General features: G+C 38.2%; 1 protein-coding gene across 1 annotated transcript; it reads right to left on the bottom strand.

Annotated features, from left to right (window-relative positions):
• Positions 1-6,978: 6,978 nt before the first annotated feature.
• TXK (TXK tyrosine kinase) lies at positions 6,979-21,206 on the bottom strand. The gene is made up of 14 exons (XM_032186996.1): positions 21,136-21,206; positions 20,820-20,922; positions 19,790-19,995; positions 18,623-18,688; positions 17,875-17,929; positions 17,008-17,087; positions 15,491-15,618; positions 13,830-13,904; positions 12,701-12,872; positions 11,767-11,983; positions 11,151-11,215; positions 9,018-9,136; positions 8,419-8,576; positions 6,979-7,047 (listed from the first exon to the last, which is right to left on the bottom strand). The coding sequence occupies exons 1-14, from the start codon at positions 21,204-21,206 to the stop codon at positions 6,979-6,981; spliced, it is 1,584 nt and encodes a 527-aa protein (XP_032042887.1).
• Positions 21,207-23,514: the final 2,308 nt, after the last annotated feature.

The following is a 23,514-nucleotide window of genomic DNA, read 5'->3' as shown; positions in this document are numbered from 1 at the left end:
CAAAAAAGAAAAATGAAATGTGGTTCTTGGTAACCAGTCTCCCTCAGAGTCCATGTATAAAAAGGAAAGTGTTTTAGCTTTTCTACCTTAGGACTCCTGAATGGATTCCTAATCCTGACTGTGCATGTACTTTTTATTTCAAAACTGTGACCAAGATGCATTTTAAGAAAAATCAAGCTCACGTGAGCCATTAAAGCAGTTGCTCTTAGCTTAAAAAATTACATAAGATGAAAGAATACATGATTCAAAGGCAGCAAACCAGAATGGACACTTAAGAATTTCCACACTGTTTTATACTACTTTGAGGATTAAGACGGAATTAACATATTTCCATTTTTTTCCTAATACATCTATTCATCAGAACCCAGTTAGGCTTTTAGAAAGATTTTCTCAATTTCTAGAAAGGTTTGGTTTCCAGAAAGGTTGGTTTGTTAAAGGTGGTGTTTAACTGTAAAACAGTAATGTTAGTCTATGTTCAGTTATAAAGGCAAAATCTGTTTTCCAATCAGTGTGGTATTTCTAAAAACACTAGATAAAGGAAGGTCTGTAAAGAATGCATGAGAAACATCAAAACATTGAAGTTTTATTTTGTCTTTCTATTCTTCTCTAAAGATGAGTATTCATCTCTACTATGTGTTTTAGCTATTAATCTTCTGTAGACCTTGAAGATCAGTATCTGTACTGCTTCATTTTCCTCAGTTGTGGTCACTGATCTTTATCATCTCATTAAAAGCAGTTTGCACAGCCCACGTTTTACTCATTACAGTCCCCTTTTTTGGCACTTTGTGAGCAAGAATGCAGCTTCAGCAAGCAGATGTGTGGAACACAAGGAATTCAATGGAAATGTTTTATTTCCATGTCTTGGGTTTTTCAGAACCCTTGCCAGTGGATGCTAGCAGTTGAGCAAGAAAGCTGGATTCATTAAAAATGAATTTTAATCAGCTGAGATTTATATGCCAAGCAGAACCTCTTCATAAAGCAGGCTGTATATTCTTTAACATTCAAAGAGTGGAGTAAAAGTTGACACTGTGTGTGGATAATGGATTGTTCTGCAGAGAGAAAGCAACCGTTTTGTTCTTACAGGTAAATAGTGAGCTGCTTATATTTCATGTTTGTGTTGTGTAAAGTTCAATCTTGATGTCAAAGTCATGTACTTTTGAAAGATGTTCATGAAACATCTCACTTGTTAAAGACTGTTCCTTTATTTTAATGAGGATTTAGAAGCTATCAAAACCTGAAAAGTAGCACTAGGGATATTAGCTTGAAGTTATTTCTAAACTGCAAGCACCTTTTTTTCACTTGTATAGGTCTGTAGTTGGCATATGTACAGGAATAAGTAGAAATTGTATCAATCATCTGTACCTTATTTCCAAATCCTTGTTTAGAAGAAGCAAAAACTGTGTATTTGCTTACTGGACCTGCATGTTTACTTTCACGTAAAAATAACATCATAACATCTAGAAAAATATTATTTTTTTACCATTGCAGAAAACTCAAGTTATTGTTTATTGTCATGGTGTACAAGAGCTCTATAATGTTACAAAGTAAATTATTGATTATCTTTTGTATAAAGACGTTTGCTATAAGAGGTATTATTTTTGAAAATGATCATATTTAGTAAATAATTTCAGAGAAGCTTAATTTTTTGATTAAATGATACTAATAATTTTCTTGTACTAAATTGCTCATCGATTATGCACTGAATGATCTGTATTTTGTAAATATGGGAAAAAAATGAGCATGTTCATATTTCTGATCAGCAATTAAATGCTATCTGGTAGATCCAAAGCAAATAGTCTTGGTTTTAATAGCTGGTCCTATGCACTCATGTGGGTTCTGGATGAAGGAGGTCTGGTTGAAAACCTTACAGTTCATGTGAATCTGGCCTAGTTATGACATTTTAGTAGTTTTGACTTTTTTTTTTTCATAGGAAAGAAAATTTTGTACTCCAAAAGCCAGATGTGAAACTACTAGATACTCACCATTAGCTAAAAAGCCTGCATCGTTCTGATGGAGCCGGAGGGAAGAGTGTGGGGAGACCAAGAGGTTTTGGCTTCTCTTATAGAATTTTGTCTAGATGTGTTATTTTTACCCTGGTATTTCTGCAGAAAGCATGACCAAGGAGCATTTAATGCTGGGGATTAGATTAACAGCCAGGAAGCATGAATTTTGAGGGACAGAATTAGTGGGCAAGGGAAATGCTTTCCCTTCTAAGCTAGGGAAGAAAAAACAAAGCTGATGGCTACAGAGCTCTTTGTCATGCATATGTTCAGTGGAGAGTATTTCATTGAATTTTCAGTTATTTCAGACAGCAAAATGAAGGATTTTATTTAAAGTACTTCAAAGTCTTTTGGAAGGAAGGTGGAATGATTAAGAACTAGAACAAAGAGAGCCTCAGAGGCAATACATCAGTAACCTAATTATAGCTTTTAAATCCTGATACAAAACAATCTTGGCAGCTACTCATTACTACCATACCTCAGGACAAATGGGCAATTAAATTCATTACATAGCTGTGCTGATTAGGTGTAGGTAAATAAAGAAGACTTGCATAGGTTAAATAATCTGCAGGGAATTCAGAAGGAAACACTTACGTTGTTAGTTCCTATAGAAACCTGCCTTCCCACCCACACTTAACACAGCCATGCCAAAGTGAGGTTTCTTCCCCAAGAGTGCTCATTCATAACTGGAACCTCTTTTCTCATTGTGGTTGCATCCTGGAGCTGTATTGTGAATTCTGTTGTGAATTACATACTTGTGGCAAACACCATCCTCTTACTATTTAAATTCCTGCAAAACAAAACCAGCAAGACTGCTAGGTTTTTAAAGTGGCAATTTTTCATCTGGAGGAGGGGGCCAGGTAGAAGCCAGGCTGGCTGATGCATGAGGAGTGATAATATCCTTATATATATATATGATATATCTTCATATATGTTACCTTTTTGTGAAAAATTCATTATTTAAAGTTGGACAGGGAGTTGGGAGGTACAAAACAAATAGCACTGGAGAAAAACTTGCCCAAACTTTTGCACACAAGTGACTGATTTGTATTGCTTGCCAGGAGTTCTTTTGAAGAAGGAAGTCATTTCATGTTCTGGAAATACATTCCAGTTTGTAAACAGGTCAGCTTTAGATAGAAAGATACACATCATAGGTGGCTGCTGCACAGAAAGTGGGCTTTTCTCCCTCTCCCTCCTGCATGTTACCAACTGGATGCAAATCTGTTTTCTGATGTTTGATGAGGAAATATCAGCTGAATTTTCACTTTTGGTGTGTACTCTTCCAGCCTTTAGCCAGAAATCCCCCATACAGGGGTGTCACTGTGCCTCCTCCCCCATTCAAGTTTTAAAAAGACCCTTTAGGTCATCACATCCAACCATCATCTAACACTACAAGACCACTGCTAAACCATGCCCCTAACCATCACATCCACATGCCTCTTGAATACCTCCAGGGACTTCACTTCTTCCCTGGGCAGCCCGTTCCAATGCGTGGCCAGACTCTCCATGAAGAAATTCTTCCTGATATCAATGCAAAACCTCCCTGGCACACCTTGAGGTTGTTTCCCCGAGTCCTATCACTTGTCACCAGATAAAAGAGCCCAACACCCTCCTCAATTCAAGCTCCTTTCAGGTAGTTGTAGAGAGCAACGAGGTCTCCCCTCAGCCTCCTTTTCTCCAGGCTGAACCACCCCAGCCTGCTCCTTGGATGTCTTATTTTCTGGGTCTCTCTTTCGCAAATACCCAAATGTTTATTTAAAAATAAAAACAACACACAGCCAGCAGATCAATATGCCTATTATTAGAGACATGGGTGGCATTGACTGTTTTCCCATGTAAGGTCTTTCCTTCATGCCTGTTTGAACATGGCTGGAGCTGGAGCTACACTCAGAGCCACCACAAGGCCCGAGGTGGCCTGCTTGGTCTTTATTTGTGGGTATATCTGAGTGAGCAAACAAGCTGTACATACCTGACCTTTGTCCTGTTCATGCTGATTAAGCACTGACTTCACTGACTGAAGGGTATTACAGTGCTTTTTAATTTATTTACCATAAGCTTCATGATATCAGCTGTTAAATTCATCCACGTCAGAGTGCTAACAACAGCCTACTGATAATTTGCCCAGCCTCCAGACAGGCTGTAGTGTGAAGCTGAAGGCCTGGTAGGCAAGCATTTTTTTCCCATTGTATTAGACCATCATGTTTCAAAGATGGATGCATGCTCACCACAGGACAACCCAGAAAACAAGCACAAGCAGGGTGCTTTGTGTACATCAACTGTCTTTTTATTGCAGGGTAGTGTAGTGTATTACATATTAACTTGCAGTAATAAATGTAGTTAAACCAGTTTTACAAGAGCTTCTATAGAGGATTCCTCATACATTATTCAAAGTCCCTATGCACATTTATATTTTAGATACAGTTTGAGTCTTTTGTAGAGCATCACTTGCTGAAAAGCATTGTGCTTCAGCACACAGACTAGGGGTGAGCTCAATGCACAGTGTTATATTGTGTAGGTTTGTGTGTAGTTAGAGGTCTGATACAGAGTTGAACGCCCATAAATAAGCAAATTATAAAAGTAAACAGTGCTATCAGTTGGTGGCAATTCTTTTAGCAATTAAACAAAAGGATATTGTGGCACTTGAATAAGAAACGCCTTAACGTACTGTGTGAAGGTACTCCCAGATGTTGACACAGTAGGGTTAAGAACTCCTTTTCCCAAGGGATGATAACTATCAAAATACTATTGCAGTAAAGGAGAGTTATTAATGCCAGGAGTGAATTTGACCCAGAGATGCCATCATCTTCTAGAACTTCAATACTTGGGATGATCAATGTACTTCATTTTATTGTTACAGTTGCAGGGGATTTTTGTTTGTTTGTTTTGTTTTGTGTGTGTGTGTGTTTAAGTTTGGGAATGAAAAAACTAAGTTGTCCAGACATCAATCATTCTTTATCTACTGGGTTTTAAGTATTTTGTCTATGAAATGCTATAAAAAGAAATATATTTACCCATAAATAATTCACAATACAATCACATTAAAAAATATTTATTTACAGCGATCTGACTGTTCTACATAAAACAATCTCCTATTTCAGTTGCCTTTTCTTTTCTGTAATACACTTGTATTGACCAAAATTAAGAGTTAAAATTAAAAGTGAATAATAACATTACAAGCAGGGTTACAGACATTGTGCATGTGAGGTCTCACAGAAATTGTTTGAGCTAGACTAATTCAAAGCACTTCTTTTTACAGCCAGGTTCCAGCTTTAAATTGTTTATTAACCATTCTGGATACTTACAGGGGAGCAGTAAGGAGGTGTGGGCATTCAAGTATGCAGCAGCAAGACAGGAATGGAAGACAAAAGTAGAATTCAGGGAGAGGTCTGAATAAAATAATCCTTACTTGTTCTCCTTGATGTACATAGAATTAGCAGAGAAGGTGCCTTTACCTGTGAGCAGGATTAAAGTTCTTCAGGGATGCTCAGTGCTTCCAGCTATTCAGATGTCACTTGGGAGGCACTGAGGGGTGACTGGTCCCTCTGTGTGCCTTGATCCCCAACAGCATGCAGTACCTGGGTTCTGCTCCAGCAGTTATGTTTCCTCTGAAACACTGCTCCTTTTCTTCTGTGCTTTGCAGTACAGAAGTTCTTGCCTTTAGATATGATGTCTCTGACACTTTATCAAAGTCTCTTCCATCATTTTTGGTGCTGCTAATCAGTATTGTCTAGTGCAAGAACCATATTAAGCAACAAATCACTCCTTAGTAATACTATTATGGGAATTAGTGTAGCTCTGACAAAAAGAATTAAAAAAAAAAAAAAAAAAAAAAAAAAAAAGGCTTGCATGGCAAGTAAGCTTGGTTGCTTCTTTCCAGACAGGAGATTTTTCTCCCTAATCAGGAAAACGAAGCCTTGAGAGCCCCCAAACCAGACTCCTCAGATATCTTTCTCAAATGAGCAAAAGTCATACCAGGCCCAAACAGCTGCTTCACTATATAGGATGCTGCTACCACAATTTAAGTAGAAACAGCTGTAAGAGTGTGAGGAATGTTTTAACAATTCGTGTCCATAAAGAACAATTCTGTTTGAATCCTGTCTGCCTCTGGGCCCTGCACTGGCAATTTAATTCTTGAACCACAGATGCAGTGTGTCCCAGTCTCCCCCTCATTCTAGTCAATTTATCAAGTCTTCAGAAAATACTCCTTAAATTTATGAACCTGTTTGCTTTTGTTATTCCGGACTTCTATTTCTAACAGTTACAGCCTTTTTTTTTTCCTGTCTTCTTCGAGATTAATTTAACACTGCTATAGATGTGACTGTCCCTGTGAATGGCTGGGGAAGAATGTTTTAATTACTCATGAAGTGTCAATAAGAAAGCTATTTGTGTTTGATGTCTGGGAGTTTCAGAACAACTGATAACAACTAGTGACTGTTATGGGATACTATGCAGACCTTTGGTATCTGGCCAGGGGGCCAAGAGATTAAGAAGAAGAAAAAAGAAGCTGAAGGACGGCTGGGAGACAAGACCTGCAGAAAATGTTCTATAAACTTGGTATGGTGCCAAGTGAGTACAAAGGGGAGAGGAAGACTACGAGCCTTCAGCATGAAAGACCCCTAGAGACCCCCAGAGGAGACTGATGCGCATGCTCCAGTAGGAGGGACTGGACCCCAGAAGCTAATTATAATAATCTATTTTTTTAGAAGTAGTAATGAATATGTATTAGTCTAGGAGCATAAAAATCAGCTGCTTGAGGTAACTGGTGTGCGTCCTGGTGGAGCGGAGACTCCCGGTGCACCCAGCGCTGTTTGCTTACCTCTATTCCTTTATATTCTTTTAATAAATCCTATTTTTTTATTTAATCCTAATTTGAATCCTGAGCCATTTATAAGAAGAGGCTGATGTTTTCTGTGTCAACTACATTGGCAGGCTTAATGCTGCTGATTTTCCAGTAAGTACACCTGTGTAACATCTCTGATTATCCCATTTCTGTTATATCTGTGAGGGTCTCTACTAATTCTTCAAAAGAAGGACGTCCTTCAGGTTTCTGGAAGAAAAGAAGAAAAAAAAAAAAAGAAAAAGAAAAAAAAAAAGAAAAAAAAAAAGCAGAGGATAAATCCAAATTAGCAGATTGATTAATTAAAGTACCCAACTTCAGAAGATGGTTATAGGTACATACAGGCTACTGCTTAAAAATTAATTTGTATTTTATTAATACTGAATGGAGAAAAGATAGAGTTTAGCACTTGAGAAAATAAACAGATAAATAAATGAATCATGTTCTGCATGTCAGCATGCCAGAAGTTAATAGAATGCTTCCTAAAACTGCAGCAGCATGTGCAGAGACACTTTTTTCTTTCTCTTTTTTTTTTTTTCTTTTTTTTTTTCTTTTTGTGTTTTTTTGTTTCGTTTTAGCCAGAAGCCATATGTGGATTTCTTCCCTGCAGTGGTTGTTCAACCCTAATATTCAGAGATATTTCCTGAGCTTTAGAAAAAAAGGATGTTCACTGTTGTATCATTTAATACATTGCAGCTCAGTATGGAACAACAAACTCCTGGCTGACATCAGGAAAAGAGGGGACTTCTTCCTCACCTCATCCTCTCTCTGCTGGCAGGCATCCCAGTGGGTGCTTGCAGTGAGCAACCATGCTATGTGCAGTTTAGGTTTCAGTCTCTTAAACTTACTTAGCAGCTTTCATACAGCTTTAAAAGATGGGCAAGAGAGAAGAGGTAGGATAAAGGAGACAATGGTAGCAATGAGATCCCCCAACTTTAAAAATTATTAAAAAGTAGTTTTTATGTAAAATTAAAGATTCATTTCCTGTAGACACTGCAGGAGGGACCTCAAGGGATTACTCAGGTGGAAAAGTTGATGAAGTCCATGTTTTGACAACAATATAGAAATGAATAGTTGCTGGAGAAATGGATAAAGAACATCGATGCAAGCACCATATCAGAGTGCACATGGTGAAAGGGAGGCTCTGGAGCAGTGAACAGACATACTGATGTACATCTGGAAAATGGGAAGGCAAATCCACATGTAGTGGGCATACTCATTTTGTATATGAATGTGTTAAGGTTATCATTCAGAGGAAAGCTAGAGAGCTATGCATGACACAAAGATGTGAAAAAGGTATTATATTTGGTGCAGTAGAGAAGTGAGACTATACTGAAATACTCAAAACTAGGGATGGTGTAGAGCTATCATATAGATTATGTGCTTTGTATTTATTGGATGCAATGGTCAAAAGAAACAGAGCTTCAGTAAACTTAGACATGACTTGTGAAAAGCATAGCGACAAATACCGAGGATGCCACAAAGTACAGGTTTCAATGCCCCTGTTTTTGAGGATTATCTTCAGATACACATTAGCAATGGAGAATAATGTAATATCACAAGAAAACAAGAGCAACAAACCTCATGCCAGCAGCTGTACATGACTTTGTACACAGTATGCGATGCCAAATGTGGTCGATAAAGTCGGTTTCCCTCAGAAATCTCACGGACAACTTCACAATTTGATTTACTTTCAAAAGGCATTTTGCCTTCTGTGAAGACTTCCCACATCAGCACACCTGGATGTGAACCAAAATATTTAGGACAAAATAAGATCCACAAACCCACAAGCTATTTAATGATATGAGAAGCCCCAAAATCACTCTTTCTTTTCCATGTATTGATGGACAACTTGAGTTGAATGAACACAGGAAAACAAAAAAAGTTTCAACTGATGCAATTCTGTGCCCATTTAAGTCAGCTAAGATGGTGGTCCACGAAAATGAGATAAATAAGCATTTGGTTAATGCTTACTTACCAAGAACACACATATCTGTCAAATCCAATTTTTAGATTAAAAATCTATTAAAAATCATACTCTCTCAAAAATATAGGCAATATTTGAAAAATAAGATCATGTAAAGATTAAGATAGGCAGCATCAATAAGAAGTTGTACTTTCCTCAATCACATCATTAGTTTAATAAAACAACATGTTGCACATTAATCTAATCCACTCACCAAATGACCAGACATCGGATTTGCTGCTGTACTTTTTGAAATGAAAGACTTCAGGAGATGACCACTTGACTGGAAACTTGGCACCTGAAGAGCTGATATATTCATCATCAATGACATACCTAAAGAATATCAGCAAATGACATGTATTTTAATGAGACTTATAGCACAAGCAGCTCTGGCAGCATTTCCACAGGTGGTTTATAATTCCATAAAAATACGGTCTCAATTTATAAGCAAAGAAATTGTATTACTAATTTAACAAAAAAATGTGCACAGACACCCACACTATGCAGTTAAAAAGATTTCTATTTAAATGGGTGATTTATTTGTGAGAAATATGTCAGAATAAAATGTTCTAATACCATCTGTAAGACTCACAGGATAGTTGTACTTATCATATGCTGGGAAATGTCCCTACACCCCTGGTAAGAAAAAGAGCAACACTAAATAATTGCTGTCTCTTTTTAAAACAGAACATTTATTGCACATGAAAACTACTGGCAAAAGGTTACACTTATTTACACAGCTGGAGCTACTGGACTCTGCTACCCAACTTCACAGATGAAATTTCTGGCACATTGTTATTACAGAAGCAGCACACCAAATTTTCATCACATACAAACAAACAACAAGGTGCACTGAAGTATAATTTTGCCCAAGCTTACAGGAGCTGTGTTAAGACCTATCAGATCAGAAGAGTTTATGTGCCTACTACAGGCATTTAGGGGCAACATTTGAAAAGGCTGAGCCCTACATCTGTACAAACTCTGTGCACATTTTTCCCATATTTACTTTTATGAGAAGATGACAGAGAGACACTACACAACACTTGTCACAGAAGGTATAATGCATAGGCACTTCTAATGCACCTTTCAAAGGAGGCCACAGTGAGAGAAATTGCCTCTTTGCCTCACTTTATTATTATTGGGGCAGGCACAGAACAATGAGAGGTTATTGGATAATGAACGCAAAAAATAAGAGTACAAAACCAGTCAGTTTTGTGAGCTTTGACTAATTAGAGGGTGTTCCCATCACCTCTCCATGGTCTCCCTGGGAAAGGTCTTCTCTTTTTGTTAACAGGAACCCATTCAGGTCCATTACTTTCATATTGGACCTTGACAGCCCATTGGTCTCTTGCTGAATTTTCCGGGGCATTTGGATGAGTCTAGACCTATAGGCTTATTTTTACCTTTATGGCAATCAATGAAACCAGCAGGCACTGCCATGGCACAGCACAGCCTTTTAAAAAACAAGTATGTAGTTATGAACTACTGTGGTAATCCTTAGGTAAGAAATACAAGGTAAAAATTAACAGAAAGGTAGGTAACGTGGCTGTACTGATCTAATGACTACAGCAGTAAGGTGGACATCACCACCACCTACTGCACAGAGCTACACACTGCCTTTCAATCCAAAAGATGAGCCTATTCAATCCAAAAGCAGCCAGTAAGACAAAGAAACAAAGGATTTTGTGCTGGGGTTGCAAGGAGTGATGGGGCAAGATAGAAGGAGTGAGACCAATTATTTGGCCAGCCACTGGTCATTCACTCAGTTCAGCTGTAAAATATAGTGCACCCTCTCATGGAAGTCCAGAAGGGCAGAGTTACATTTCTCTGACCTGTGGTTGTTGGAATGCATTTTGCTCTCTCTTCATGTTTGTCTGGTCCTCTCATTAAGCAGAAAAACCACTTCCCTGCTAGAGAAGCACACATCACGCTTCCTGCCTGCGCATCCTCCTTGCCTCCTGCCTCACCTACTGAAGTCTCTAAAGGTCAGTAAGAGCTACATGTCTTCCTGCAGGCTTTCTGTCCTCCTGGGCACTCAGAAAATTTGGGGTACTTGCTTCTTTGAGCCTCTGGTAGTCCTGTGCCTGCTGCTGCTCTGTCCATAAGCTACTTCTGGCATTTACTAGACACTCAGTTCATCTGTCTTAAAGTCACTGATGAGAAGAGAAACAATGCAACATCCCGTTTATGGTACAAGAGTTAAACAGCAGTGTTTATCACTTCAATCAAAATTCAGAAATTGAGCACAGTGGGATTCCCCAAATCATCTAAGGAAGCAGTGAAGTTAGCCCAAGTCCTCATTACCATCAACAGAGAACAGGACACCCACTAAACTTGTACTTCCTACCTTGCCATGCCGAAGTCAGATACTTTAACGATGTGCTCAGCATTGACTAAGCAGTTTCTTGCAGCCTGGGGAAAAGGAGAGAAACATATCTGAAATCTGGGCTAAAAAAAAAAAAATAAGAAAAAAACCAACAGAGTAATTGTGTTTCAGCTCATATGGTTTATATTCTAAAAGGAGATGAGTGTCTTGCTCAAAACAAGGAAAAAGTAAAGTTCTGTCTCCAAGTAGGTGAATGCCTTTCACTGCTGTGTAATTACACATACATTAGCATATACTAGCCTGAATGCTTGCAATATTTTCATGTACAGTAAAAGAAATTTTAAGATGCAGAGTCTTAGTTATCCATGCAGATATTTTCCTGAATGCTAGGCATTTGGACACTCACTACCAATTTTTAAAAGTGTTTTTGTGACCTCTTTGTTCCCTGTGTATGAGGTAGGGAAGACAAGCCACCCATATATCCCGGCATCAAGGTAAGGCAGAGGGAGCATTCAAAATGTGGATAGAGGAAGATTTTGTTGAATCTTACAGGACACATTAGTGTCCCACAGAATTCAGTGGCATGTTCTATATCACCAATATTTACCGAGAACCTCAGAAAACCTACTGTACTTACTAAATCACGGTGAATGAACCTATTTCTTTCCAGATACTCCATCCCTTCACACACATCCTGGCATATGCTCAACAGCAGGTCCCTGCTGAGTTTCCCCCGTCTCTGCCGCAGGTAGTTGAGCAGGCAGCCGTTCTCCATGAACTCAGTCACTACATAGAGAGGCTTGTGGCGCGTGCACACTCCGTAAAGCTGGACCAGCTTCGGGTGGGAGAGTTTCCTGTTCAGGATTGCATTTCAGTCAGGTGATCGTCTGCTCTTGGCAGATGACTAGACTTTTCATTCTCATGATGATACTGAAAAACACTTTCAGTACTTGCTAAATATCCTTCAGTTCGGCTGGCCTCAGAGTTGTCTCACTACCTAACACATTTCTGCAATTTCCTCCAAAAAGTTCTGCAAGATCATCATAGTCCCTCCAATACATAATGGATAAATGCAACCTTGATATGGATAATATGAAATGGAGAGATCTAACTATATTTGGTTTTCAGGAAGGGACACGAGCTGCTGCAAGCGTTCTCCTCAGCTTCCACCTCCTTCCCTGGCCATGCCAAAAGCAGGTCTGAATACTTCTGTAATTTGCAAAATTAGTAGAAATGGCAATACAGTTTCTCAGAAGCTTTAGTTAGGCATGAACTCTGCCTGTGCTCCCAGAAGCACTAAACTATGGGTGAAAGAATAGCTGTAGGAGCAACTACCAGCACATTTACCACCCACTAACCTCCACCATGCAAAGCAGCACACACTCTAAAGAAAGACTCTGGTGATGGGTGTAGCAGGCACCTGCTTAGCTCATTACATCAACCTTTCTGTCCTGCACGTCCATTACTCCCATCAAAGTGGTTTTGTTTGCTTGTTTTAAATTGAAATAGGTTATATCTTTTTTTCAGTCATCTTCATGTCAACTATCAGACAGAATATTTTTTGTACTCACATCATCACTTTGGCCTCCTCAATGAAATCGTCCTCAGACATTGCACCTTCATTGATCGTTTTGATGGCAACTTTGATGGTTGCTTTCCATTTACCCAGCTGAACAACTCCAAACTGCCCGCGTCCAAGCTCCTTCATAAACGTCAGTTCTGATGGGTTTAATTCCCACTCCTCTATAAAAGCAACCCCATGTTACAATAGTCTAGGAGACACACCTGGCTATTTGCAGGTAATGCACACAGAGAAATTTCACAACCCTTCATCAGCTTTAGCATGGGTTTTATATAACTGGAATTTCCCACACATATGTGTATAGACGTGAATGTTATTTTGCAGCTTGTAGAATGTGACTGCTTTGCAAACTGCATAATGCTGGAATGTCTGAGTCTTGAAGATAAGGCAAAGTTTTGATTACCTCTGAGAACTTTTTTAGCATTATCATATGTGATGTTTTTAACTCTAAACCAGTTCCAGGGGATAGTATAGCTACAGAAATAGTTACTGGATACCTCCATTGTATTAACCAAAATAGTTCTGCCCTCCAGAAATATTAAGCCTTGATACTGATGAAAACATTCACAGTAAAGATATATGCCTGTGGACATTCCTTTATATATATATACATATATATATGTTTATGTGTACTTATCTACCACCCAATATTAGCTTCCTGATCTATGTACGCAGCACTGGTATTTACTGCTTGTTTTCTATCAATGTGAAAGGTTTCACTCTTATTTCTACATCCTGCAGAATCGACAAAGAAAATATTCCTCATAAATAATATTAATTTCAATTTTTGTAGGCATTTAAATACATAAAATATCATTTTAAAATGTATTAAGTGTCTATTTAAGTCTGCTTACAAAAGTCCAGATGGCTCTGAAATGCACTAGTGGTTGTAAAAGAAGCACCACACTGACTAAACTGCAGGAATTGAGTCACGTCTCATTTAGTTCTGACACCTTACGAGGAAATGCGTGTCTGATTTTCATGATTATGAAGGTGTTTATGTATTAACTTACGACTGGGAAATTTCACTGACACAATTATTAGCTGGATGAATGTGATCTCAATTCTTGCCTAGACAGAAACCTAAATCTCCACCAAAAAAAAGATAAAAAATTTACCGTAACTAAATCCCACTGTTGCTGGTGAAGAACCTCCAGTTGATCCAACTGGATGTCGGAGACGAGTGATAAGACCTGCAGGAAACAAAGTACCAATATTCTGTTGACCAATTGCACTATTTTAAAGTGTGCTACATCATACCTTTTCTCAAAAAAATATAAAAAATTAAAAAAATAATAATTGATATAGATATCTTATTTCTTGATGTTAATTTTTCTTACAACTTCTCACTGCAGTGAAGAAATGGAAGAGGACACTACCCTTTTCCAGCCTGCTTGATAAGTTACTGTTTCAGAATACAAATACTCTTTTCAAAATTCTAAGTAATTGCTTCTCTTTGTTTTTGTTTTTGTTTTTAAGTTTATTACTAGATCTATGACAATACCATTTTGGGATACCAGCTGAGATCTAGCCAGTGCTTGTACAAACATACGTAATCAGACAACTTCTATCTTGAAGAAATGATATTCAAAATTATTATTTAATTAAGTAAATGATGTGTCTATTAATATGTTGCACTCCTGTGCAAATGCACTGTTACTCTACTTCAAACTTCAGACCACTACAAAAGTATCTATAGTACCATACAACCAGAAGTGACACTCTTTCTTGCTTGTACAGTGTTAGTGATCTTAAGTAATACTACATGAGTTCTACAATACTACATCACCAACATAAACAGTGTCTTAAGTACACTTTTTCAGGATTGTTTCCCGCTGCAAGAAATATTTTTGTGTCTGACATTCCTTTTTTTCTCAATTTATGAGCCAACAGTACCAGTGAACACAACCCTTTCTACTTTCCTAATTTTTAATCTAAAAAGTGTGTCTTTGCTTTTTTAAAGCTAGCTCATTGTGCTCACCAAGGACGCCCTGCATGCATTCGTTCATTCTTTCCAATGTTACTTTCAGATCCTTTTCTGTTTCATGCATTTACTACCACCCCTTTCCCTCAGGTGAAAGCCTCTGTCCATTCCCGTCTCTTCCTGCCTTGCTAGTGTGAGGGGCTTTGTGCTTTCCTATCTCCAGTCATTCAGGGTAAAAAAATGTTTTATACCATATTAAAATGATAGGCAGAACCAAGATGAAGGGCAATTTTTAATGCTAGAAATTATAAAAGGCTGCTATGAGCCAACAACTAAAGGTGGCTGACACTGGTAAGATGCAAGCTAGTGTTGGAGAGTCCTTGTGCTCCCTAATTCTGCTTTTTGTTTGAAGGGGGTGAGCATATGTGCCAAAATCAATAAAAAGCTGCCTACTGATGCATAGCATGGTTCCTGTTTTTCTTAAATTCTATACATGCAAATCACTGGGTTGTAGGCAAGGAAAGAATTATGATAAAATTTCATGGAAGTCTCATTCAGCCACATATGAACCAGCAGAATACAGAGTAGGTAAGTACATAAGGTACTTACAGCTTTTTAAAATTAATTTCATTCATGTCTATGAGTTTGGTAGGCTCATTCCTCCCATGACATATGCACATTGCAGCTACAACTCCAGCAGAAAGGATCATGGCGTACTTGAATTTATTAGCAACAGAAAAATTTGTGTCTCTTTTTATAAGGAAAGGATTAGCGGAAGAGTCACTTCCAATCTTTCAAAGTCCTGATGAGCTTCAAAGCATCAGCAGTAATACCTTAACAGCTTATACCCATTACCTGCAGCATTGTGTCGATGATATTGGATAAGTTCAGGAACAGATGAGAAGAGATATTTTTCTGCTACATAATATTGTTCGAAGTGGTTTTTTTTGATTTGATAATGCCGAATGTCTCCACTGTGACTTCTGAAATCAACAAGCGATTATGATTTTCAGCAAAAAATAATTGATACTACAAACCTAATTAAATTTTATTTGAAAAACATGCACACAAAAAATCTGAAAACTTGGGATACAGTTCCCTAATTAAAATGACTGTGCATAGTTCAGATACTGTTTCAGCGGGGGGGAAAAAAAAAAAAAAAAGAAAGAAAAAAAAGGAAAAAAGAAGAAAAAGAAGAAAAAAAAAAGAAGAAAAGAAAAGGAAAAAGAAAAAAAGAAAAAAAGGCTTTCTGAGTAGGTCTCTTTCCCAGCTTTGGGAGGTAGCATTGTCCTGGTTTTGGCTGGGATAGAGCTAATTTTCTTCCTACTAGCTGGTGTGCTGCTGTGTTTGGATTTAGGATGAGAACAGCTGACCCAAAGGGACCAGAGGGATGTCCCATACCATATGGCCTCATGCTAAACAATAAAACCGGGGGAGTTGGCCTAGGGAGAGGCTGCCAGTGCTCAGGGACAGGCTGGGCATTGGTCCATGGGTGGTGAGCAGCTGCATTGTGCATCTCTTGTTTTGTGTATTCTTTTATCAGTACTATCATTTCTATTATTATTTTCCCTTCATCTTCTTTCCCATTAAACTGTCTTGATTATCTCAGCTCACAATTCTTTTACCCTTCCATTTTGGTGGGTGGTAGGAGGGAATGAATGGATGATTGTGTGGGGCTTATCTGCCCGTTGGGTTAAACCACAGCATGTCTTGTGTGTTTTATTGCACAAGTATTTATCCCTGTATCATTGCATCCATAAGAAGCAGCTGTAGCACTAACAGATGTAGGAGGGCTGAGGGATAGCCGTAGGAGACTGCTACAGATGTGAGGGGAAAGTGAGCCCAGTAACAGTCCTCCAGCTGAAGAAAGATGGTACAGAGAGGAGATTTTAGGAGAAAAATTGGGACCACCAAGGAGCCTGGTAGTAATTTACACTGAGCAGAGCCTGCTGAGAAGAAAAGCAGATCGATACAGTGGCCAAAGGGCTGTGCTGTGGTAGCATGGTGGGGCAGCCACAGCACTTGACATAAAAATTGGCAAGATGTGAATGAATGTAAGGTCTTACTGCCTGTGTTACGTGGGTGGGATGAACAGCCTTCACAGCAGATTATTTGAGCATTTCTATGAGTGCATGTCTTAGCAGGGCATTGGCACCCTGCCCCCCAGGCCTACTGCCCACCACCAGCACTTCGGCATAGGAGGGCATTTCCCCAGAGCGCTGCAATTCGCTGCAGTGCCCCCTGAACAGCCCCCCCAGTATTTCACTGCTGCTGTGCACCATATACCCAGCCTGCCCACTTATCCCAAGGAGCTTTAGGGAAGCTTTTCCTTCACACTTTGAGTCAAGCCATAACCATTCAAAGCAACTCACCCTTTAGACCGTGAATACACAGACAGTGTAAGGAGTCCCCGCTGGCTTGAATCTCTGACAACAAATGCACCTTCTTTGGACTGAAAAGAAATCCAGGTAGAGTTATTTTCTGCCTTTGAGCTCAAATGAAAGTCCTTTGAAATAGGACTTGCAGCTGATCAGCAAGTTCTGTGGAATACCTATGACTACCAGGGAGGGTGATAAAGCAGTAGTGAACAGGAATTGACAGCCAGGTACATAGCAGAGCAAAATTAACCGAGCAAAAATACCAAATGCCAGACCATTTCTTGGAGCTAAATATTTTAGGTGGATACTCTTCTGTGTGAAGTAGTGAAAAATCTTTTATTTACTAAATATATATATATATACAAATCACCAGAAAAAAAAAAAAAATGCTGTAAAACAGTTCTGAGATGTTCTTCTCTATTTTGTCTTGCCCAAGCCCTGTGTTAGTCCTTGAGCTTAATGAATTTAACTGAGATAGATGTTTTCATAACTGATAGATGGATTCCTGGCTCTGTACATAAGGAAGACACAGGGGTTTTGTTAAGCTCTGCCACCTTACAACTTACTTACCATGTGGATTTCAGTCATCAGTGTGTCATACCACAGACAAGTACAGCAAACTCCATGTAACTTGATTTATCCAGTATGGAAAATCTACACAGAATTTGCTGGGACTACTAAAAATTCTGGGAAGTGTGGACAGTCTGCACTGTACAGTCTCCCCAGAAAGCCATCTCTTTGTTTTAGGTCACCTGCTCTTACTGCATGCCGAGCAGATTTGGGTTTGACTGTTGAAATGCTTGATGCCATTACTGATAAATCTTTGCAGATATCATTAACTCTATTTATAAGCAGAGTTACCTTCTGTTGCAAGAGCAGTTCTGCCTGGCTTCTGTTGATGTTTTTGCAGTACCACCTGCAAGAACAAGACAAGTTTTCCTTCAACTTCAGCCAGAAAAAATATGTTTTCTCTGCTACACAGAAGGCAAGGTTTAGTCTTAATAGTTGAACGGTTTCCCATCAAAAAAACCTGAACAGAACTATTGTTGTATATCAAACGTCTCTTAATTTGGAATTACTTCATTAGACCACTGTAAATACGACAACTACTTTCCCCATTGACTGGTTCACTGTGATTAAGCATGAGGTCACACAAAAGAAAAAAACAGGAAGCAGTTACGCCAGACTGTGATGAAATTTACAGTCAGGCTCACTGCTTCAGACCTCACTTCACTAGAGTTTTGCTGAATTTTACTCTTCTCTCCAGGAAACCAGACTGACTTGATTATAACTAACTTCCAGTCAATTAACTATACGTTCACAACAGGAAGAGATCAGAATATAGACATATTATGTAGTGAGCCTACAGAAATATGAAACATCTGGATTCTGTCATTATGGTTTATGCTGTTGAAGTCCTTGGTGCCTGTAACTCCACATTACATACTCCAAGCAGATAAATCAAAATCAAAATGGTTAATTCAGTCTAAGAGCTTTCAATAAGGAAAACACCTGTTCATATCTAGTAAAGACTGAAGGGTCAAGCACTGAAATGTACCACACCATTTTTAGAAAAGAAAGCACAATCATCATTTTCAAGGGTACTTACTCGTATGTTTCTAAATTACTTTTCTTGTTCTCAGTAACATAGTTGCTGGGAATTAGGCCTTCATTCCTGAAAAAACATATTGAGGGTAGTGTTATAGTAAGATGTAAAATATTAATAGCATTAAGGTAAGCATCTTACTTTTATTGAATGACAAATTTATTTATACTATTGGCTATGTCTTTAGATACTGAATCCTAGTGTGGGAATTGAATAAGAGTCTTAAGTCCATTCATCCCAGACAAAATCTTTCTGTCCCACAGCCTTGGAGAGCTACTGAAATGAGAAAGGCATCTGGGATAAGTACTTATAGAGTGCCATGAACAACATGTTAAGAAAAAATAGAAAAAAAATAGAAAAAAAAAATAGAAAAAAAATAGAAAAAAAAAAATAGAAAAAAAAAATAGAAAAAATAACATTTCTTCCAAACCAGAAGCCACTTGTTTTATTTCTAGCCTTCTAATTCTGCCTTGAAGAAATGTAAAGTGTGTGCTTGCATGTATATACAAAATAATAATCCAGTGGACTCTCACTACAAATCTGAGTTGAGAAAAATTACCTAAAGGAGGGTTCTGAATGAAAAAGAGACAGATTTATATAACCTGTAACAACTCCTAACATCAGATTACAGGATACATTGAAGAAAATGTGACAGGGGAACAACATAAAACAAATATAAATGTGGAAACATCAATAAATTAAGTTTACTATCTCTCTAACATGTCCAAGAATTTTGGATTAGGGGTTTTGTTTCAGGCAAGTGTCTTACCATTACCTGTGGTCTTTATGAGGTCTTTACACTTAACACACAACATTGTAAAGCACTTGAAACACATAAAGCCGGATTTTCACAAGGCTCAAGAGCCCAGTGGTTCATATGGTCCTCAAACGTCCTTATGTTGCTCAGGAACTTACTAAGTATAGGACTTAATTCTACGTTCCCACTAGACAGGAGATGCCATACCAATTCTTGGAGTACTAGACACTGCCCAAACTGTTCCCAATTAATCTGTGCCCCTTATATATATCTGGACACTTTCAAACCTCCCCTAAAGTTCATGTATCTTGTCCTATCTGCCTTCAGGGTTGTAGGATAACCCCACAATGGTTGTTTTAGGTTCTTCTTTCTGTGTAGGAAGAGCAAATGAAATTAGATGTCAATTCTCTTACCCATCCTGGTCTCTTGCCTTCCACCAGTGGGGATCATACTGTTCAAGGATAATGTATTCTTCTGACTTCTTGAGTGTTAAATCAGACGGTCCTCTAGCAAAAAAGTCATATAGTGCAATAACTTTGACATTTTTTGTGTAGTCTTCCAAGGCCTCAGCAGGTAGAGGAGGTAACGGCTTGTTCTTTACACGCAATTGCCTCTTACGCTAGTGGAAAAAAGGTATCTTTCACAGTTAGTCTTTTTTCCCTACTACTTCCCCTACTGCTATAGCATCTCAGTAACTGAAAGGAACTAATCATGGTCATTACCTCCCATTGTAAAGCACCATCATCATGTCACTTGTAAAATAGTGAGACTCACATCTGAGTAGTTTGCTGTCAAAGCCAAAATTACAATGGAAAGTAAAGTAAATAATAGAGAAGCCATCTTCCTTGTCTCCCTCCCCACTCTTTGGGTGACTTTTACATGATATGAATGCTGGGAGAACTCAGTGTAAATTAGCAGAGCAGCATTGCAAACAGTGGAGTTACTCTGTCTGGCAATTTGGCCATTTATCTGAAGAATTGATACGGACAGTGCTGCAGACATTCTTGCATTCTTAGCAATTGAGCAGGAACAGTCTTTTTCTTATGCATCATGCTAGGTTTTAGCTTTGCTCCCAGTTATGCTTTGAAAACTCAGATTCATTCAATTTAGATCTAGCAAAACAAAGGTGGACTTTTCACATGCAGCTGAGCAAGGTGAGATTGTATCTGCCCAACAGGACAGACCCACTCTTCCCACCTCCATCACCCAAACCCTAAAGTTGAAGAAGAAATTGCCCTTGTCCATGCTTGCAAGCTTGGGAAACCTCAGTGTGACCCTGCATTTCCATCAGTATGAATCTTTACATACCTGAGCTTCATAATTTTTATGCAACAAAGCAACCTACACGCTCAAGAGTTGGTTACTCCTCTGCTTGTTTTGGTACTGAGTCATTGGATGGCAAATCACCTCAATTTGTGTTAAACCTGACAAAATGTTACTTACCCTGCACTTCCAAGTAGATGCATAGGAAACCTCTGGTTGTGAAGCAGAGTACTGGGTCACCAGGCCAGTATCAGGGTCCAGGTTCATTTTTGTTCTCATTGCTCTAATTTTGAAGAACAATAAGTATTTTTGTGAATACATGTCATACTGAAAATATGGATATATAAGCCCTCATTCATATTAGGGATGTGTAGGGCAAAGTTTCTGTAAACTTTTGTGTAATTAACAGTTCTACTGAAAATAGACTTTTAAAAGTCTACTATGTATAGACATTTCAATCATTCTAATTGCTGAAAAGCGGAAGAATTTTATATACCTTTTTTGCACTGTGCAGCAGCAGCAGCAGCAGAAAACAGACTGGATGGTGTGATCTGTGAACAAGAACATTTTCCATATTTATAATGATCCTGTTGGCTTGTTTACAGAAGTAAGGACTACTTAGCTCTATTAGTAGTTCTATCTTGCTGTGAGGTGTATGGCAAACCATTAAGACTAAATTTGCATGCAGCAAATGGAGCAGAGCTTTCTTCCCACACCAGCTATATGTATCCACTGTGTCCCTTATTATGTCTTTTTATTATGAGGACATATTATGTGTTACACCTGCTCACCATATCAGAAAAAAAAAAAAAAAAAAAGGCATCATCAGCCTGATTGGTACTAATCTAACTGATTGCACTGCCCCATGCAAGCTCTAACCAGTGCAATGAAAGGGATGGGAACATCATCAGTGACAAGAGGCAGAGAAATGTCCACTTTTAGCGATGACAGAATTTTTTGAACCATTTGAGCCAGATAAAAAAACACATTTACATGGCAAGTTTTTTCTTATTCTGAGTTTTACTAAAGGAGACACAATACATTCAGTTCTTTGAATTAATACTGATTTTCTTGGTTCTGTTCCAGCCATTATTATAATTAGCCAAGGTTTAAAATGTTATCAAAATAGGCACTTTAAACTTATGTGCCAAGTAGTTGATAATCCTGAGATAAATACAGTAGACACAATACAATATCATATACATCATATATTTTCAGAAAAGTTAATATAGTGTATCTTTTTTGAGATAAGGTTCCTGAGGTCTCGGTATGTTGTTGCTTTATTTTGTTAACAGTTGGACTTGATGATCTTGAAGGTCTTCTCCAATTTATGATCATTCACATGACATGTACAGTCCCACCATGTCTTCCACTTCTTGTCTTTCTCTCATAGTATTTTTGGCTTGTTAATCCTAATGACCTAATCTAGCTTGGAATAAATAGGATAGTCCTTCTGGTGTCCTGTAAGAATTTTTGCCAATGCCTTTTACCAATGCTTCAGCAAAGTGTGCTGAGAGAGTTAACCCTACCACTCAAAGCATTAAGTAACCTTACTGCATGATGAAATGTAATTATTTTCTCTGTAAAGGTACATCACTTAGTACATCTTGCACTAACAAAAGAAGGAGAGAAAATCAGAAGTCAAAAAGATAAGGGTGAAATTAGTTCTCAATTGGAAGAAGAAGAGACCTATCTCATATGTGTTTTGGTTAGCGTATTTATCATGAAAGTCGTGGGGCAATTTCCCTTAGACTGCTGCATCCTGTGAAGAACCCATCGTGTGGGAAGCAAGCAGACTTACATTAATCACAACACACTATCGACTGTTTGATAAAAGTTTCCACTGACGGCTATGCAAAACAGACCAATTACAAATACCCAAGCCAGCTGACACCAACAATTTTCTTTAAAGAAACCAGGCAAAGCATTTGAGCAATGTAATTTATTTGCTGCATGGTTTTACAGTGTATTAAACTGCCCCTCAGCTGCTTAATACTATAGTAGCTTAATTTTGCCTGAATACAGACAGTCTCTAGCATTGTTGTATAATACTTAATGTCTTAAGTAAGAACAAGCTTGGAATGAGCAATCCCTCTCAAAAAGTCAGATGGGAAATATTGGTTTTATTAACATTGCTTTAAAATAATGTCCACTGCTCCTGAAACAATAATAATAATAATAATAATAATAATAATAATAATAATAATAATAATAATAATAATAATCTGGATTGAGATAGCATCGGCGTGTTAAGCAGAACGAGTGCCTTGGAAGCACTTTGCATGATAGCGTAGTCTTGCGTGTACTAGGGACTTTTGAGGGATCTATTACAATTTCATTCAAAAAAGGGGTGTTTAAACTTCAGTACAAATAATTACATGCTACTCACCAAACTTTCCCAATTATCTTGAGACAGAATTGTGTTTGTCCCTTGACCTAGACTGTCTTAGGTTCCCATTTCTTTTTATAATCAATTTTGTGTTTCAGTGCTTCCTAGGACACATGCTTTATTTGGTGAGTGATTTTTTATGGCTGGAGTGTCTAACCAATTAAAGATAACAAAATATGACCAAGGCTAGAAGTTAAGGCTCAGGTTAGACCAAGGGTGTGGGCCCAACAAGCCCATTCTGCACTGAGTTTCCGGGTCCTGAGGAGTAGTATGGTTCTACTAAGATCCTGTCTCCCACCTCTCCCTACCAGGGTATTTTAAGGATCAAATCAAGGCCCAAAGGAAGAAAATTTCCAGCTTTGGAAACACACCAGCCTTCATACATCCGTTCCCTGCAAACTCACCTCTGAAATTCTGAATGTACATTACTCCTTTAGCACTTGTAAAAAGAATTAGTAGAAATTAATGAAAGCATGAATTAATGCA

Source organism: Aythya fuligula, chromosome 4 (genome assembly GCF_009819795.1).
Source record: "Aythya fuligula isolate bAytFul2 chromosome 4, bAytFul2.pri, whole genome shotgun sequence".
NCBI classification, from domain to species: domain Eukaryota; kingdom Metazoa; phylum Chordata; class Aves; order Anseriformes; family Anatidae; genus Aythya; species Aythya fuligula.
Note: the sequence above shows the minus strand (reverse complement) of the source record. Positions and strands in the feature narration are given on the sequence as shown.